Source organism: Galeopterus variegatus, unplaced genomic scaffold, assembly GCF_000696425.1.
Source record: "Galeopterus variegatus unplaced genomic scaffold, G_variegatus-3.0.2 Scaffold5955, whole genome shotgun sequence".
NCBI lineage: Eukaryota > Metazoa > Chordata > Mammalia > Dermoptera > Cynocephalidae > Galeopterus > Galeopterus variegatus.
Window position 1 is genome coordinate 80,065 of NW_007732066.1, and position 17,909 is coordinate 97,973.

Sequence of the window (17,909 nt, forward strand, 5' to 3'; positions counted from 1 at the left end):
ATTTTCATCACTCCAAAGAAACATTTTTATCACCTTCATGCCCATTTGCAGTCATTCCCCATTGCTACTACCAGCTCATAGGCAACCACTAATCTACTTTCTCAGGCAACCACTAATCTACTTTCCGTCTTTATAAATTTGCCTTTTATGGATATTTCATGTAAATGGAATCAATACAAATAGAATACAATACAAATGCACATTTGTGGGCTTTTGTGTCTGGCTTCTTTCACTTAGCTTAACGTTTTTGAGGTTCATGCATGCAGCAAGTATCAGTACTTCATTCCTTTTTATTGCTGAGTAGTATTTTTTTAACATAGATACACACACATATACACATATACATATGTACACATATATGTCTATATTTTATTTATTTATTCACCAGTTGATGGACATTTGATTTGTTTCCACCCTTGGCTATTATGAACAATGCTGCTATGAACATTTGTGTGTAAGCCTTTGTGTGGACACGAGTTCATTTCTCTTGGGCAGATACCTAGGAGTGGAATGTGGGATCAAATGGTAAATTTACATTCAAGTTTTTAAGAAACTGCCAAACTGTTACTGTTTTCCAAAGTGGTTGTACCGTTTTACATTCCCACCAGTAATATTCCAGCTTTTCCATGTTCCCTCCATTTGTTATTGTCTGTCTTTTTTTATTATAGTCATTCTAAGGAGTGTGAGGTGGTATCTTACTGTGGTTTTGATTTTGATTTCTCTAATGACTAGTGACGTTGAGCATCTTTTTATGTGCTATTAACCATTCATATATCTTCTCAAGGAGACGTTTAATGAGTAAGTGACATGGTAATGTTGTAAAGCACTTAGAAATGTAATTGCTTACTAAATGATAGACATTATTATTATCATCACCCATAGGCTTTGAAATTAAACTTTTCTGAGGTACAATACTTCCTTTGTTTCTTGCTTGCCTTCTTATCCAGAGAAAAATTATGCAACCTCTCTGTATCTGAGAGTTTTCATGAATGAAGTGGGAAGGTCATTATTGTTCCTCAATTCTAAGGAACAGCATTTACTGAATAATAACATTTTAGGAAAAATGTGTAAGCTCTAATTTACATATATAAATCAACTGTCAGATCCATCTCAATTTCAGAAAATATAAAAAAAAAGTTCATCTTAGAATTGAAGAAACGTAGTAACGCCTACTTTGCAAGTTTATAAGAACATCAGCAACATAATGTATACAGGCATTTAGTAACATAAGTGCTTAATTAAAGGTAACTTTTCACTATCATCCACTTTATTAGTAAAATTGCTTTGAGATTTAGCAAACTTACGTCTATGGACATCAATACAGCAGCTGGCTGCAGGTTTTTTGTTTTTGTTGCTGCATTTATGCCAATGTGGAAATATGAACAGATCAGTTCTAAAGTCCCTGGAAGCACTGTCAGAGCTGTTAGACAGTCCCGAAAGGCAATATCTAGCCTAGGCCTTTGGGTGTTCATGGATAAGTATTCGATAAATGAAGGAGGCCACTTCTAAGGCTTATCATCTGCCAGGTCTATACAATGCATAGCATATGACCAATTCTCAATTGATAGCAAATAGTCCTAGCGGTTTGCTGCATTCTGAATAGACACCACAACTACATTTGAGCAATCACACCAAGTTTTGCATAGAATCATCCTTGGACTTACCATCATCAAGATGGAGCTCAAGCTGTCTCAGACTAGTTCAATCTATAACATTCATGCACTAACCAAGGCTTCATTTTATTTGCCAGGGGGCTATGATGGAAATGACGTGGAGTTCACCTGGCTCAGAGGGAACGACTCTGTGCGTGGGCTAGAAAACCTGCGGCTGGCTCAGTACACCATACAACAGTATTTCACCTTAGTCACCAGAACCCAACAGGAGACAGGTAACTCGTGTGACAAACTGCATAAAATAAAAATAACCAAACCAAGGTGGAGAGTTGCCCTCTGAGTCAGAAATGTCATCTCTTCTCCACTTTACCCCTTTGGGGTCCAGTAGAGGTGGCTGGGCAGGGGAGGGAGGGTGGGGAGTAGGATTTAGGCTCGGCACTTCTATGTTTCACAGTGTTGAAATGGTCCACTGAGGAGCACACCTCTGGATCAGTTCTGAAGCCTAAAACTATCTATCTCCAGATATTTTCTAATAATTGCTCAAATTACGTGCCTCTTTCATGCATAAAATTTACTCTGTTTCTAACTGGAGCGCTGGTTCTCTGCCGCTAAAGAATAAAAATAAGATAGCTCACAGGTGAAGAAGACAGCAGCAGCACCCAACAAGATTACAAACATTCTAATTATTGCAACTTGGCAGGAGGAATTTCTTGTTTGCATCATTTACCAGAGTTGGATCTCTTAGTCTGTGGTGTTTTTAGATAGATATTTTCCAAAACATGTGATTTTATACATAAGCAGTTGGCATTTTCTTCTCACTTCCTTGTGATAATATTAAGAATGCTTATTCTCATTAACATTTGCACCCTGGAAAAATTACTAAGTATTTTAGTTGATCCTACATGACATTAAAAATCATATGTACACCATGATCATGACTACATAAAAATTAGAAACTGAAGGCTATGCATGGAGAAAAGACTGGAAGGAAAGGTAACTGTTTCCCACTTTTCTTTTTTTTCCAAAATTTAAGTAATTAGCATGTATTACTATCATAATGGACAAATAAATAAACTTTATATTTTAAAAACAAGTTTGCAAATTAGGATTATCCTGTCATAATTCAACAAAGCTGGATTCTCAACTTGAGTTCATGCAAAAAATGGAGTCAGTTTTCAGAATTATTTAAGTCCAGGCAGCACATACCTACTTTAGATACACAGGAGTGTTGTTATTTAGTTAAATATTAATTCTAAATGCTTTTTGAAATATTGACTTTCCAAATCAAGAAAATAAAGCAGGGAACAGAGGCCAATAGCACATCCCTGGACCAAAGGGCAAAAGACATGGTTTTTAATCTTGCTTCTAACATCAACGACAGGTCCTTATTCAAGTCACTAAAAGTCCCAGTACCTCAATTTCTCCACCAATAATGTAAAATAGTAATCAATCTCTAGAATCCCATCAGGCTCTGAAAGTACATATTTTTATGCTATACTATATTTCTCCAGTAATGTATGCACTGTTTTAGCTATTTAATGATACAATTTTATTTATTTATTATAATCAATCTCTAGAATCCCATCAGGCTCTGAAAGTACATATTTTTATGCTATACTGTATTTCTCCAGTAATGTATGCACTGTTTTAGCTATTTAATGATACAATTTTATTTATTTATTTTACTATTATGATTTTACTTTATTTCCTACATGGTCAAACTGGGTCATCCTTGGAGATGCCCTTGAACCAGTAAAGGCTGGGGCCATCGGAGTGGATGGACTTGAAACAGGTTATCAGGGATCCCCTAGTATTCCTATTCCTGCATTTGATAGCCAGGCTTGGGTTGGACTGTTTCTCAACCTTTTGTCCCACTTATTTAATGATATAATTTTAAATGCCTGGCTTTAATTTGCAGGTGGCACGGTGTTGGTGCTGCTCTTATCCACCATTCTGTTTTGTCCCCTACTCCTCTCTAAGCTAAATGTCTCCTGTTCCCAGAGGATAACCTCTTCACCCTTCCATCCAGCCTAATGCTGGCTACTACTGCTCTGTCTCTATTTGCTCACCTCCCCTTAATAGAAGCACTGCAGGAGCATAGGTTGGTACTCTAACCCATAGGCATATGTTTTAGGCTACAGGAGCTTATTTGCCATACAGAATTCTATTAATGGCAGCTCTCTGTTCCTTACATTTCCCACATTTAGAATATATTGATAGTTTCCTAAGGATGGCCCTGAAGTACCATAAAATCTGGGGTGCCTCTGAAATCATCAAAAATTAAATTATATTTAATAGATATATTTGGTCTATTCCATAGCATTCATGCAAAATGGATGGTCACAGGTGGTCTTCATTAAATAGGTATTAATTGAACAACTTTGGAGTGAAGAACTGAACGATCCAGGGTTTGCCTCCAATGGGCTCACTGTCTAGTGAGGTAGATGCCAAGGACACAAGGAGTTACGATGCTGTAGGAATGCTGTGATAGCAAAAGGCACAAGAAAAGAACGTGAGCCGGGGGAAAAGCACCCCCTCAAAATTCCCTTCTATGCAACAGCAATTTCTTTTGTGGAAACCATAATGATAGTTCATAATTAACTAGATTTTGGTGAATAACAGTGGGCTTAATGAGAACATAGCTAAGTTAGACATCCCATAGGGAAACACTCTATGTGAACAGACACAATTTCCTATCTCTTGTTTACCCTGTCAGGAAATTACACAAGACTGGTCTTGCAATTTGAACTTCGGAGGAATGTCCTGTATTTCATTTTGGAAACCTATGTTCCTTCTACTTTCCTGGTGGTGTTATCCTGGCTTTCGTTTTGGATCTCCCTTGACTCAGTTCCTGCGAGAACGTGCATTGGTAAGCAGCTCCAACAGGAGATTTCTGAGACCTGGGTTATCATGTTTTTTTGTTTGTTTGGTTGGTTGTTTTTTTTCTTTTTTCCTTCTACTGTTGTTTACATTGACATTCACAGGGCAGTTCCAGGAGTTGGTTTCTTGAGAGATTCTTTTACAGGGAGAGAAAAAGAAACGGAGAGTCAGAGAAGGAGAAAGAGAGACAGAGAGAGACTATGTTAGGAATAGCACATTTTTAAAACTTATGTATTACAGTGACAGGTAAGGGGATATTGTGATTAGATGGTCTTTTGTCAGTTATTTCGCATACTGGTCATTCCCCCTCCAAGGAGAAGACAGAGGTGAAACATTTAGAAAACCACATCACCCGGGCCGACCCCGGGCCTCACTAGGGAGAGTGCGGTGCTGGGAGCGCCGAGGCCGTGGGTTCGGATCCTGTGTAGGCATGGCCGGTCCGCTCACTGGCTGAGCGTGGTGCGGGCGACACCAAGCCAAGGGTTAGTACTGGAGAAAATGAAAAAGGAGACTAAGAAGAGACCTCCTGGGGTCATAACAGCCCTCAAAAACTCACAACAGTCCCCAAAACTATCCCTGTAAAGGATCCCAAATGACTGTGGAAAATTTATGTTCAGGACATTGTCAAAAACATAGAATAGTGAGCCATCAGTTATGGAGGCTAACAGCTGGGTATAATACCAACCCATGTAAATAACTGTAGAGAGAGACAGAGGAAAGGTGAAGTCAAATAGAACCTGCTAAAACCGCTGTCGTCCAGCGTGACTATGCACAGGCCCGGTGCTGCCCTCTAGTAGCTACCTCAGAGGCTTCAGGCTGTGGGAGAAACAGACTTCGCTAAGGTGGCCCATGTATGTCACTAAACAAATAAACAAGCGTGATTAAATAGCAGAAACAAGACCAGAACACAGGTGGATCAGTATTCAGTGTTGCTACAGTGTGTTACCTAAAATGTCCAGTTTTCAACAAAAAATTATGAGATATGCAAAGAAAGGAAGGTGTGACCCAGACAGGAAGAGACACTGCCCATGACAGAACCCAGGTGTCATGTTTGACGAAGATTGCAAAGCAGCTATGATGAATACGTTCAAAAAACTAAAGAAAACTATGCTTTAAGAAGTAAAGAGAGGGACGATGACAATGTCTCATCAAATAGTATCAGTAGAGAGAGAGAAATTCAACAAAGGAAACAAAAGTTCTGTCTTCACATATATAGATATAAATACTCTAGATATACAAACATAGTGTATATATACTATATATTTAGTTACATAGTATATATACATATATTTAGTTATATACAGCATACATATACTATATATTTAGTAGTTACCACCTCATAGTATTGTGAATATTAAACAAGATTATGTGTATAAAACATGCAATTTAAATTTTAATTAACATGAATTAGCTATTAATATTATTGTCTTTGGGTAAGAAATTTTATCTGTGGTTTCGTGACACAGTCAAGCTAACTGGTATGGACAAGTTCCAATGTAACACCAATCACAAACATGACAACAAAAATAACAATAATAAAGGCCGGCCCGGTGGTGCACTGGAGAGTGCGCCACCTGGGAGTGCGGTGGCGCTCCCACCAAGGGCTCGGATCCCATGTGGAGACCGGTTCCTGCTCACTGGTTGAGCGCGGTGCGGGCGCAACACCGAGGGTTGCGATCCCGTTGCCAGTCCCCAGTGCGGGCGCGACACCGAGGGTTGCAATCCCGTTACCGGTTGGTAAAAAAAAGATAAAAAGGAAAAAAAAAAAAAGATACAGCTGATTTCTCTTATTTCTCATAACCAGTTACTCTCTTCAAACACTAGATGCTTTGCATCATTGATACCATGTAATCTTCCCATCTCAAATAGGTATTAATATCATCACCATTTTGCAGGCAAGGAAATTGAGTCTTAAAGGGATTAAGGTGACTAAAGTTTCACAATAGTGAGAGGCAGAATGGGATTTGAACCCAAGTCTGCTAACTTCAAAGCCATTTGGCATTTAGCACACTGCTCTGAAATATCTAGAGCAGGCAATGGTTATTCTTCCCATCATACATGCTGATCACCTATGGATAGTTGCCTACAGACAGGATAACAGGACTCCACATCTGGCTTACTAGCCCGTTTCTGAGACTCACAATGCCACTCTCTATTAAACCTAATTATTCAATACTTGAGCCTCTAAACTTTTCATTAGCTCATTACCTACTTATTTATTTTGTTGAGTCAAGTCTTATAAGCTAACTGCATTGTCTGTGAACTAGGGGACAGCAAAGGAAGTGGAAGAAGTCAATATCACTAACATCATCAACAGCTCCATCTCCAACTTTAAACGCAAGATCAGCTTTGCCAGCATTGAAATTTCCGGTGATAACGTAGACTATAGTGACTTGACAATGAAAACCAGTGACAAGTTCAAGTTTGTTTTTCGAGATAAGATGGGCAGAATTGTTGATTACTTCACAATTCAAAACCCCAGTAATGTTGATCGATATTCCAAATTACTGTTTCCTTTGATTTTTATGTTAGCCAATGTATTTTACTGGGCATACTACATGTATTTTTGAGACAATGTTGAATTTTTTGCATGCCATATGTTTTCAACAGAATAAGGTAATGATGTAAATGGTAATCTAAGCTAAGTGTGCACCCTAACCCAAAGGTGTTACATGTGACTAAAATAATATTTGAGCATTTCTCCTTAATGAATGAACACCCAACCATTATTCTAAGCTTTGTAGAAATCCTAGCATTACAGGATCTTATAATAGAAATATCAGCCCATTCCTCTTTCATCTTTGTAAAGGACATCCCATGGAGCCTAAGATTATAGACCTACTTGGGGCTGACTATTCGTTCAGTGGCTCCCTAGTCTGCATTTACCTCATATAAAAAATGGGAAAGAGACTGTAACGTGTATTGTGTAACCCTCAAGTGTCAGGGGTTGTTTCTAAATTAATCATGCGTGCTATTTACCAAATTTCTGCAGTGCTTATAAAATGCATTGCTGCCTATTTAAGGAGTAACATTTTCTAGTTTTTGTTTTTGATTAAAATGAAATTTATATCAATTCATTGGAAGTCACTTCACTAACTCAATACCAAAATAACTTTTTAACAATGATTGTTATTTAATACCATAGCAGAATTGTCCCCAAATTCCAATAAGTCCTGTCATTGAAAAATCAAATGTAAGTGAAGAAAAAGTTAGTGGATCAATAATCTCAAGCATAAATCTCTTGTTTCTAAGACATAATGGATTCTCCAGACTGGAAGGACTCTGGGGCTTTATTTCCCCATTATACGTATCTTATCATTTTACTATGATGTGCGTATCAGTCCTAAACAATGCTCAAGCCCTTTTCCCACAACACGGATTTTTTTTTTTTTTTTTACATCTGTAAGTCTTAATATGGACTGTTGTCATAAAGACTTGCAGAACCAAGTCCATTTTCTAGCTACCTTTATTCACATACTGATGAAGTACTAAAAGTACCAGGTTGACACAGTCAGAGAGTCTCCTGCCGTACTGTCATTTCTGCAACTCTGACACTGCTCAGCATTCTCCAGGAAGATTCCCTGCATCCTTCCAAGAAGAGCTTCTATCCCTGTGCTCTAATGACCAGGAATGATGCTTATTAGATAACGAGCTGCATTATCCAAGAATAAGTGGCTTAGCTCAAGTATGCTTGGCCTTGCTCAGATCCCTGATCCTTCTAGCTGGACTACTTTGAGTGGCTTATCCTGCATGAGCAGGAGAATGTTGGCACTGAGTCTTTAACTTTCTGAGTAACAATGAAACATGCTATGGAAGCTATCTTTAGGCTGTGGGTGAACTGTCTTCTCCAAGTCCAGCCAGTCTCGCCCTAACGTAAGAAGCTCAAGTATGCATCTTTCCCTTCTCCTTGGCCAAGCCCAGCCAACAGCACCATGAGTGGTGATTTGTGAGTGTATCAGGTAAAGGCTTCCAATTCAGCCTCAAGTACTTTAAAGAATTTTGCCATTAGCTTCCTTTTCTAATAAATGCATGGCTTTACTCTTCCTTTTGGAAATAAACTATGGCTTTAGAAGATCATTTCTGTTCTGTAATGCCCTATATACATAGGATCTCATTCTTTTTCCCATCAGGATACTCTTCACAATTCAGTTTCTATGAATTTGATCACCTGATCTTTAAACAAAATGTTTCTAATGGGAATGGGGGGATTAGAAGAGGTGGAACATAGTTATATAGTTTAATCATATTTGTGATTAAAAAAAAAGATTTAAAAGGAATTCTAAAACCCACTTAAGCATTACATAAGGACAACTGTTAAGGTGTGAAACTGTGAAATAAATATACCGTATTAGCTACCCACCAAATCAAGTGGTCATTTATAGAGTGAATGTTGTAAGACCCTGTTTGGGAAAGGTTTATATCATGCAATCTCAACGGGCTCACACTCTTCCTCCCTCATGTTCCCCCCCCCACCCAGATAGTACACTGACATATTCACACACACACTCGTAGTGCTATTTCCTACCAAGAAAAATACTAGTAAACACTGGTGACACAGTTGATGTTTTTCTTTGACATCATTGCACTGCAACACTTGCCTTGCAGTTAAACAACTGGGCCTGGTGACACTGAAATATACAATTCTCAAAAACTGTCACAGATTCTCTTCTAAGCCTTCTTTATTGTTTTTGAATAAACAAATTTTCTTTTGTTTTTGTTAAATGATATTTTTATAGTTTGAGAATACACTTTTGGGGGGAAAATTCTCAGATTTTGTCCCACTCCCACTTTATATAGGCTGCAACATTAGAGTTCTCAGTAAAAATTCCTGATATTCTGGATCTGTCCTATTACCTAGAGCAGGCCCAGGACTTGGTTCATTCAATATATTTATTTCTTGGGTGAAAATATCAAGACTAACCTCATCAAATTTCCCAAGGATTTGAAAACTAGGTGGGGTTAGAAATATTCTAAGTTATGGAAATATAATTTTTAATTACCTTGATATTGAAAATAGCAATAGTCTCAATATAGGAAGTCATAAATATAGGAAGACATTCAACAAGCAAATGACAGAGGGTCCACTTCAAATGAAAGAGAGGGAGAGGGCCGGCCCAGTGGCGCACTCAGTAGAGTGCGGCACTTGGGAGTGCGGCGGCGCTCCCGCCGAGGGTCTGGATCCCATATAGAGACCGGTCCGCTCACTGGTTGAGCACGGTGTGGGCGCGACACCGAGGGTTGCGATTCCGTTGCCGGTCACGAAAAAAGACAAAAAGGAAAAAAAAAAAAAAGAAAGAAAGGGAGAAATGGAGAAACAAGCATAGGAGAAAAGAGCTTGAGCTTATAGAAGATAAGCTGAAAATGAGTAGCCAATGCAGGGGGATAACAGTAGATGTGAAGTACAGCATGGGCATTCAGTGCCAGGCAAGTAGAGACAAGTATAGTGGTCTGTAGTTGGGGGGAGTTTGACAACCAGGATCAAGACATGGTCTTTCTTCAATGTTCTGCATTACTCTTACACATACAGAGCAGTTCTTCTTAGTTGCTGGCCCATAGTGAATTTTTATCAGTCCATAATACATGTACTGCCAAAGATCCTTGCTTCTTAAAACATATTCATTTTAAAAATTAACTCTCAACAGACAGGGAATTACACCCCAATACATGTAATTTGTGTGTTGTACTAATGACTTTTGAAAAGAAGGGGAAAAAATTGAATACATGTTTCATTTATTTTTTAAAATTATTAAGATATATATTAAATTACATATGATCATCAATAGTTTTTGTAAAGTATTTAGATATACATCAGACTGCAGTATATCTGAGTTGAGAAACACTGAATCCAATTTTGGTCCACACTTTTAAGAAGGGTGTGTTTTCTCAGAAATAAGAAAAGAGAGAAAAGTGACAGAGGAGATTAAACTTATTGAAAACAAGTCCAATAAGAAGGAAGGAGCTTTTGCAACTGTGAAAAGCAAGGATGAGTGATAATGACTTTCATTATTACGTTTCAGAAGGGTTTTGTACAAGGAATATGCTATTCCACTATTCACCTAAATAAGGAACTGAATAAAAATAAATATGTATAAACGAACTTACGAGAAAGTCTAGTTGTTTAGAAGGAAGAAAATGTGCAAGTTGAACAATGAAATGCTCAGATTGTCTATCTGGAAATTTCCCATGGGAATAAACAACCATCTTTCCCTTTGATTTTGCCATCCACCTGCCTGAAAGCAGATGGCTGTATTCTACCAGGTAATCTTGGGAGGTTATAGATGCAGGAAGATGCCTCTGGCTGCAGAAAATTAAAGTGTCATACAAAGTATTGCTAACATAAAATGAATGACTCAGAATATTCCTAGTGGCCCATGAGGTTGAGCTTCCAAATTATGATTTCTTTGGGAGGACTTGAAGTGGAGTCATGTGACTCACAGCTTTCAGTGATCTGGATTTGATACAGGCCTTGACCATTCAATCTCATGACTTAAAATTGTGCCTCTCCAATAATTAGAGGAAAAGCAACCCCATTTAGACAACTGGAAAAGGGAACAGAACTTTCTGTAAAGTGAGTAGTTGTACGTTTGTCCATTGTCTCTTTGATCTTTGAGGACATCTATCTATTCTTCTCTATGTGAAAAGACTAGAGCTAAGGAATAACAGGTGTTGGAGAATTTGATGGCCCATAACCTGCATTCATGGCCTGCTTCTTACTCAAGAAACAGGATTTTATATCTCATCACTCAAACCTCCATTTTCATTCATAAGTCTCTCCTCCCACCCAATAAAGAAACTTGTTTAGCATACTTTTAACCAAGCTACTATTTATCTTTTTCTACACAACTATATAGAAAAAATATAACATAGTAGGTCTGAGACTGTTACCCTTAGAAAGGCCTATTTGCAAGGTTGGCCCGTGGATGGCATCCGGCAACTTGGATTTCAAGAGGGCTCCCATCATTGTCTAACTGATAAGCATGGTTTAATGTGCCTAAACTGTTTGTACAAACAAGGTGGTTATTGTTGATTTCCTTCTGGAAGTCTGGAATTTTGGTACGTGCCAGGCAGAGGGTGCCTATATGACCAGCTCCCAATATAAATCTTGGGCACTGGGTCTCTAATGGGCTTCCTGGAAGACAACATTCCACACTTTGGTACAATTCAGTGCCAGAGGAAGGAGTTAAGCATGTAGTCCTGGGTGACTACATGGGGAGAGGACTCTCAGAAGCTTGTGCCTGTTTCCTCCGGACTTTGACTTTTCCCTTTGCTGATTTTGCTGTAATGCACACAGCTATGAGTACAACTACGTGCTGAGTCCTGTGAGTCCTCTTAGCAAATCATCAAACCCAGAGGTGGTCTTGGGGACTCTGAACACACATGCTTTGGAGCAGTAGTTCCCAAACATAGCCGATCATAAAACGCAGTAGTGGAGCTTTATAGACAACATATCCCAAAGCCTCGACCCAGACCCTATGAAATCAAGACCTGTATTTTTCGAAGCTCTCCAGATGTTTTTGATGTGAAGCCAGATGGGAAGAAACATACATGCCAGATGTCTTGGTGGAAAAGACAACAGCAGCATGAAAACTATATTTTCAGGGGCAAAAGATAATACAGTGTGTCTGCCACATGGAAGAAAAGAGTCCAACTGAGTATGATTATTGAATATGAATAATGTATAGAGCAGATCAAACGCAAAATGCTTCCTTTATCTCATTGAATCTTCTATGTTAGTGCTGAGAAGGAACAGGACAACTTCTATTCCTGATTTGGCAGCAACATGACAAAAAAAGCATCTGATAATAAATGTGTGGTTGATGAATGAGGCAGGTGTCCAGGGATGCAGCAGTTCTTCGCTGCTATTCCCAATTTTTGAGGTACTAAACTTTAGTTTCAGTTAACTTGAGTTCATGCAAATGAACTAAAAATCTTCATAGAAATGCAAATAGACTACTTGCAACCAAAAAGTTGGTCTTCTGCAATGGGTAGGAGGGGAAGTTGACTTGAATGATGTCTCATAGGTCGCTCTCATGGAGGTCAGGGGCATGACTCCAAAGTCTCATTAAGAACTCTCAAAGTCATGAAGTGAAGGACTCAGCTAAGAAATATGAGATTGTCCTAGTTGGGATATAAAAGGGCATCTCCACACTTGGATTCCTTTCTTATTCTTATAACCTCTTTCAGTCTGGCCTACCAACTTATTCTGTATCTGCACACTGAAGACAGAGACCTTGTGAATCTGAATTACATTGTGCATATCATGTTGTGGACTAAGGCACTTGTTAATTTTCAAATTTTAAGAAGTCTTAAAGAAGTCTTAAATTTGGCTTTTTAGGTTGAATATTTTTAAGAAGTCTTAAACCTGGCTTTTTAAGTTGAATACTTTTATAGACATATTAAACAAACAAAAAATGTGGACACATCCTCATAACATACAGAAACACGGCATGACTGATGATCAAACAGTTGGTCTCTATGAGAGATTTCTTTTTAGAAAGAGTAGGCAAATATGTCCCTGATGGATTTTGCTTTTCAATAACAAGTTATTGAACCAATTCGCCAAAATTTATCTTGAAGAATCAAAAAGCCTTCATTCATAAATCAAATCATATCTGTGGAATAAAACAAAGGAAATGGGAGAGGATGACAGTGGAAAGTGATAACTGCAAATTTCACCAATAAAAGTTACACACAGATGTTGTGAAAGCTAGAAACCTTAGAATGCAATAATAAAGTGAATTTTCAAAATATAAAGAAGTCCCAGGAGAAATTATCCATTTAAAAGAATATGAGATGTACCTTTTCTGGGTTTGTATAGTTTTCTTACTTTCTAACAAAACATTCTAATATATTTCACAGAGGGATTCAAAGGCAAATTTTCAACAAGGGAAATAGAACTTTGTTTTTTATCTATTCCTGTAGTAATTTAATATAATTTCCCAAGTTATTTTTTCCCACAAAAAAAATCCAGTTGCATACCCTTTCACACTTATTCCAAAAGACTAATTCAGCGTAGTTTAGTGTAGGAGCCCAGGAATGAGAGTCAAGAGAGCTGGACTCTGCAATTAACTTAATCTCTATTTGCTTAAGTTTCCTAATATGTCAAATGGAACAAAAATATTCACCTTTCCTATTTCACACGTTTGCGATAGCGTTAAAAATGAGATTATAAATGTGAAAGTATTTTGGAGATATGTGATATAAGTCACATAAATGGGCCTAATTAATTTGATATACAGTTATGCATATATAACATACCCCTAGAATACTAGAATTGGGAGATAGCTGGAACATCTTGAAGTCTAACCAGCTTACATGACATATTAGTAGATAAGGTAGACATATTAGTAGACATATAAGTAGATAAGGAGATCAAACACAGGGTGTAGCCAGCACTAGAAGCCATGTCTCTTTGGCCCAGAATTCTTTTCACTGACCCCATTACCTCCTCAAATGATTCTGCACATGCAGCTTCACATTCTGCCTATGCAGAAGCAGCACTGCAAGATTACAGCATCTATGGTATGAGAAAAAGCCACAATCCCATCAAGACTTAATGGCATTATCTGTGGCCTGTGTCATGATGATTTCTCTCAATCTGCCGGGACTGTTCTACTCCCAGAAATTTGAGGCAGAAGTATTTCTGGAACCTTTGTTATCAAATCCCAGCTGGCTGGTTAGCTCAGTTAGTTAGAGCACAGCTTTATAACTTATAAGGTAATGGGTTCAGATCCCCATACTGGCCAGCTGTAAAACATACAACAAAGCATAAAGCAAATCAGATCATTCTTCCTCACAAAAGAACTCTGAAGTTATTTTTTAGCCTAGAAGATCCAGCTGTTCACCCCTTCCCTCAAAAGTCCCTGCAGAGGAGATCACAAAAGCTGGCATTCTACCCACAAAACATATCTTTGACCTGGCTAGCTGTCCCAAGAACATAGATAGCAAGAACATTTTATTTCATTTCTGCAGAGGTGAAAGATTTCAGATCATGATTCCTCTCAGCACTACACAAGTGATTGTTTTAAAAATGCATTTGTATGTATACACAATGCCTTCCATTCCAATGAATCTTTTCATTTTTAAAGGTAAGTTGTATGTTCTCACACTATAAATGGTAGTAAAGGTATTTCAAATTATCTCCCATTTGCTTACTGTATTAACCAAGAGAGTACATAAAGTGCAATAAAGTTATATCTTTATCAGAAAAGCATACAGTGCTTTGGTAAGCACCGTGCTATCACACAACTTTTGTCTGCTCAAAGTTTTATAAAGTTTTCCAAATAGAATATAGAAATAAAATAATTTTTATGCAATTTGCTGGGAGAAAATATTAAGAATAATCACCACAATGCAGTCCATCAGTGGTTTTCTCATTTTTCTTCTTCCCAGATATTTTAGATAGACTTAATGTTATGAGTCACATAAAAGGACAGGAGTTCTTGGTGGTGTGTAAATGTTAGTCAACAGCTACAATTTATTAAGTGCCAACCATGTACTAAGCACCTTGCCTACTCTATGTCTCATCTTGACAATAATCCTATAAGGCAGATGTTATTAATCCATTTTTCAGACAAGAAAACAATGATTCAATGAGATCAAGTGTCTGGCTCAAGGTTGTACAGTATGGAAGTGGCAGAGCTGGGATTTGAACCCAGGTCTATTTGGCCTTGAGATCCCTGCTTTATCCACTACACCACACTGCCTCACTCTTATAACAAGTTGCTAGAAGTCTCCAGAATCTGGATCCAAGTTAGACAGTAATAGTGATGAAGGAAATGCAAATGATAATAAGAACATGCCTTCCTCATCTTCATACCATTGAAATGTCCACTGAACTTTCCAGCTCTGAAGCCGGTAACTCACAACGGTGATGAGAAGAAACAAACTGTCCCTGTGAGGAATTCAAGGAGTATACTGGAGAGGTTACAAGCTACGACTTCGACCTGAGTCAACTGGACTTTAAGCCCTGGCTCTGCCTGTTACTTGTTAGTTGTTTAACCCAACTTAACCTCTTTGAACCTTATTTCCATCTCTATGAAATAGGAAAAACATCCTTATAGGCTGCAATGATACAACTTGTGCAGTGCACACAACGATACAAAGTGCACAGAACACAACAGTTCCTGGCATATTGTTGTATGCTCAATAAATGTTACATTTTTTTTATTGGAACTTTTGCAGTGAGGTTGCTATATAAAAATAAAAGACACATTATTGGTAAAACAAAAGAAAATCCACAGTTTCTGGTTTAACTGCTTTTTGTTGGCACCTAATGGCTCTATACCTTTTGATTTAAGACAGCCTTAAAAACAAAGAGTGGATATCAAGTACTATGTCTTTCTATTTTCAAGAATAGATGCTCTTTTCAGGGCTCAACTAACACTAGAGTCTAGTTGGACAGCCCCAAATAAAATCCATTTGATTTTCAGCTTAATTAGGAAATCAGTGCTGCTCAAACTGTGAAGTTAGAATCCCTTGAATTTCCAGTTAATATGCCAGTCCCTAAATTACACATCCCACCCTTTCTTATTTTTGCATAATAAGTTTTAGCTTCCATTTCTGCCAGTCCCAAACTTTGTTCTAATGTCCTAAATAGGATTTCTAAAAATGAAGTAGCACCCAAGCTACATGTAGAGCTGAAATGGGGACCACCTCCAGCTAGGTCTCCTCCCCAAGAAACTCTCTACCAAACCTTGAGTCTTTTTGCTTATGGCTTAATCCAAGAGAAAATGCAGACATCGCCTTAGAAAGAAAGCACTTTAAAACATTTACTGAGGATGAATGAAGAATGGGAGAAGTTTGGGCAGGAAAGTGGGAAAGGAGAATGAAGCTGTTGGTTGCCTAACTTAGTGACTTCTAAGGTCACTAACGCACCCAACATAAAGTTTCAAACTAAATGTTAAAACCCATAGTTTCAGATAAGCAAAATTAAAATAAGTCATTGCAGGAGTTTTCACCAAGTATCATCCACAGGTCTGGGTGCTTGTAGAGTTACTTTTAGGCTTAATTTTCACCTCAAAGGTGCTTGTAGAGTTACTTTTAGGCTTAATTTTCACCTCAAAGGGAAGTCTTTCTGAACAACTCAAGTCCCCGTGTTTCAGATTATAGCAGTGTATGTCCTTTATTAAAACCCCATAACTGTGATCACAGCTTAATTTTACATCTATTTGAACCATTCATTGGTTACTATCTGTCTTTCCATGACAGTTTCACTTCATATAAGCAAGGACTCTGTCTGCTTTTATTCCCTGAGTATCCACAGTGCCTAGCATAGTAACTGTACATAAAAGGCATCCAATAAATATGTGTCGAGTGAATGAATGTATTAATTGAGTCCAGAAATCTTGAACCAAATTCTGTTCTGGAGACCAGAACAGTGTTTCCCCAAGTGTTCTTGAAGTCAGAATGCCTTGGTTTGAGCTTTGACTATCATATTTACTAGCTATGTGATCTTAGTCAAATTAATCATTCTCTCTGTGCCTCATCTCTTAATTGGAGATAATACCAGTCCTTACTTCACTGGGTTATTATGAAGATACAATGAACTAAAAAACACACATTGCATTAAAGCAATGCCCTGCACGTAACAGTGCCTGAACAAATATAACCTACTGTTATAATACTTCTTAAAATATCACTTCATCCAGATAATTTGGGGATAAAAAGTCAAATGATTTTGGAAGATACTGGATTAAATAAAGTTAAGGGTTTTCTTTGTTGCAGGACTTCTCAGAACTTTTAATATGCTAATGTACATTATGAATGTCTAAGAAAGGGACATAATATACAGCGTTTCCAAAATTCATTTGACAATAGCATTCTTTTTTGTGAGTGAATTATATTAGAGCACCTCATGGATCTTTTACGAAACACACTTTGGGAAATGCTGAATTAGATTTATTAATAGAAAAAATAGTAAAAAAAATAGAATTTGGGATGAAATCTTTTTCAAAATCATAGATATTAAAAAAATACTGACTATACGAAGAAAGTAATTCTTTCTAAAATCTAAGCAATAAGACATATTTGACAATAGCATTCTTTTTTGTGAGTGAATTATATTAGAGCACCTCATGAATCTTTTACGAAACACACTTTGGGAAACGCTGAATTAGATTTATTAATAGAAAAAATAGTAAAAAAAATAGAATTTGGGATGAAATCTTTTTCAAAATCATAGGTATTAAAAAAATACTGACTATACGAAGAAAGTAATTCTTTCTAAAATCTAAGCAATAAGACATAAAATATATTTTTAAAAGATCTAGCCTTAAATTTTTTTTTTTCCTTTTTGTCTTTTTTCGTGACCGGCAACGGGATCGCAACCCTCGGCATTGCACCCGCACCTCGCTCAGCCAGTGAGCAGCCGGTCTGTACGTGGGATCCGAACCCTCGGCGGGAGCGCCGTCGCGC

General features: G+C 37.7%; 1 protein-coding gene across 2 annotated transcripts in view; it reads left to right on the forward strand.

The window, feature by feature from the left end:
- The window catches only part of GABRP (gamma-aminobutyric acid (GABA) A receptor, pi), a 44,411-nt gene that overhangs the window by 20,071 nt on the left and 6,431 nt on the right, over positions 1-17,909 (forward strand). Inside the window, exons 7-9 of one of the 2 annotated variants that reach the window (XM_008590268.1) lie at positions 1,751-1,888; positions 4,330-4,482; positions 6,761-7,148. In XM_008590268.1, coding sequence (XP_008588490.1) covers positions 1,751-1,888; positions 4,330-4,482; positions 6,761-6,798 — 329 coding nt within the window. In that variant the 3' untranslated portion in view covers positions 6,799-7,148. Of the gene's footprint in view, positions 1-1,750; positions 1,889-4,329; positions 4,483-6,760; positions 7,149-17,909 lie in introns of those variants that run through there. The other variant, XM_008590267.1, reaches the window with a different exon arrangement.